The 2,228-nt window shown below is 41.1% G+C and overlaps 1 protein-coding gene across 1 annotated transcript; it reads right to left on the bottom strand.

Annotated features, from left to right (window-relative positions):
- Nucleotides 1-246: 246 nt before the first annotated feature.
- Nucleotides 247-1,986, bottom strand: LOC141611780 (uncharacterized). The gene is made up of 2 exons (XM_074430436.1): nt 641-1,986; nt 247-541 (listed from the first exon to the last, which is right to left on the bottom strand). Exons 1-2 carry the CDS (start codon nt 1,548-1,550, stop codon nt 507-509), a joined length of 945 nt encoding a protein of 314 aa, XP_074286537.1. The 5' UTR covers nt 1,551-1,986; the 3' UTR covers nt 247-506.
- Between the last annotated feature and the right edge of the window lie 242 nt (nt 1,987-2,228).

Genomic DNA, 2,228 nt, shown 5'->3' with positions numbered 1-2,228 from the left:
ATGAGAGCCAAAACCTCACTAGCTCGTGTCCCTTTTCCCGCAAAAGGTGCACGAGTCATCTTGCCTAAAAGGCAAGACTCGCATGTACCATAAGATTCGAAACCAAATGGTTTGAGCACTTTTGATGAAGCAAGTCTCTTAATGCGTCTTTCGTTTATGTGGCCTAAACGACAATGCCAAAGGTAGGATTCGTTTGGATCACCCTTTTTGAGCTTTTTAGTTTCCATATGATAAACGTCATTAACATCATTTAAAACATAAATGCCTCCAATTGAAATGGCCTTGCCATAAACCACATCATTTAAAGAAAAAGTACAACACTTGTCCTTGATCATAAAACAAAAGCCTTCCGCGTCTAACGCGAAATGGAGATGATGTTCTTAGTTAAAGTTGGTACAAAATAACACTTATTTAAATACAACTCTAAACCACTAGCTAAAGTGAGCACATAGGTCCCTACGGCAACGGCGGCTACTCTAGCTCCATTGCCCATGCGGAGATCCACATCACCTTTTGCTAGTGCTTGCACGTCCCTTATACCCTGCAAATGGTTACAAAGGTGAGAGCCACATCCGGTATCAAGTACCCAAGTGGAAGTACAAGCATAATTAACGTCTATCACAGAGAGAGAAAATCATACCAATAGGCGTCACACGCCCTTCCTTGAGATCCTCCAAGTATTTGGGACAACTCCTCCTATAATGCCCCTTCCCATTACAATGGAAACATTCGGCCTCGGAGAGCTTGACACTTTTTGCCTTGGGATTGTCATTCACAACGGCCTTCCCCTTTCCCTTGTCAATTTTCTTTGACGATTTCTTGAATTGGGACTTTTGTTTCCCTTTTCCTTTCTTGACTCCAAGAGACATGTTCTTTAACTTCATGGTTAAAACATCTCCCTTTTCACTCCCACTAGCCTCCATATCCCTCTCCGCTTGGGTGAGGAGTGCATGAATTTCATGGTAACTCTTATCCATACCATTCATGTTGTAGTGTACCCTAAAGTGGGCAAACTTGGTGGGAAGTGAGTGAAGGATACGATCCACCACAAGAGTTTTAGGAATCTTACACCCTAGACGCTCTAGGATGTCAACATATTCGACCATTTGAAGGACATGGGGACCAACCTTTTGGCCCCTCTCAAGCTTAGCTTCAAAGAAGCGTGCCGCCGCATCGTATTGACGGACTTTAGGTGTTTGTGAAAACATAGTGATCATACGAGTGAATATCTCGTAAGCATTTAAAGAAATGCATGATGGCTTGAGCTTTGGCGATATTGACCATATCAACACATTCTTGATATCATTCAACATCCTCACATAGTCATCATAGGCGGTCCGCACCGCCGATGAAGCTCTTGCACCGGGCTCGATAGGAGGAGCATCGGTTAAGTAAGTGAGCACATTGTCGGACAACGCGGCACTTTTGATGTTGGATTCCCATTCAAGAAAGTTACTACCGTCATCTTTTAAAATACATTTGTCCATTACGGACCTTAGCCATGAATCTTTGCCTAGTGAAGTAGTCGATGGAGTTGATGAAGTTGCCATTGCGAATTAAAATGCTACAACAAAAAAGGGAAATTAACATTCATTGTTTTAAAATTACTTGTAAAAACATGTTTAGCAAGTTTTAGCATTTATATAATGACCTCCCACTTAATTATATAAATGATTCCAAGACCCAAATATTAAACAAAAATGAGCATCGCTTGGGCGAAACATCCCATAATTGCGTAAATTCGGTAAGTCACGTTGACTAATTCTACCTCTAGAACTCTTGGTCGACAAATTTCCTCAAATTTATCTACTAGCCCCGGAACACAAGACCGTCTTATATCCCGTTGAGTCCAACCAATTTTGGCGTGTGATAACCGCTTACCACCCTACTTACCCAAGGTAAAAAGAGAACACCCCGCTAGGGCGAGCGTGGCTCTAATGAACAAGAGATTCATAGGTGTTACTAATTGGTAAGGCTAATCTCAATTTTAGTCATGTGAGAGATCTTGTCAATTTAGTCATAAATTCCTTATAAGTGAATTAATTCAGCGAATGTAAATGACGTGAATTGACAACCGCGAAAAAAATAAAATGCATGTGAATGGCGATTTTGGCATGCGCGAAAATAAAACAAGCAAACATGTAAGCATATGAATAAATCCTAGTATGGCCTCCTAGTTAATAAACAACTAGTCTATTACATTTCGGAAACCAACTCCTTGGTCCCTT

This window comes from Silene latifolia, chromosome 1 (assembly GCF_048544455.1).
Source record: "Silene latifolia isolate original U9 population chromosome 1, ASM4854445v1, whole genome shotgun sequence".
Taxonomy (NCBI): Eukaryota; Viridiplantae; Streptophyta; class Magnoliopsida; order Caryophyllales; family Caryophyllaceae; genus Silene; species Silene latifolia.
This window is presented reverse-complemented; position numbering and strand designations above follow the sequence as displayed.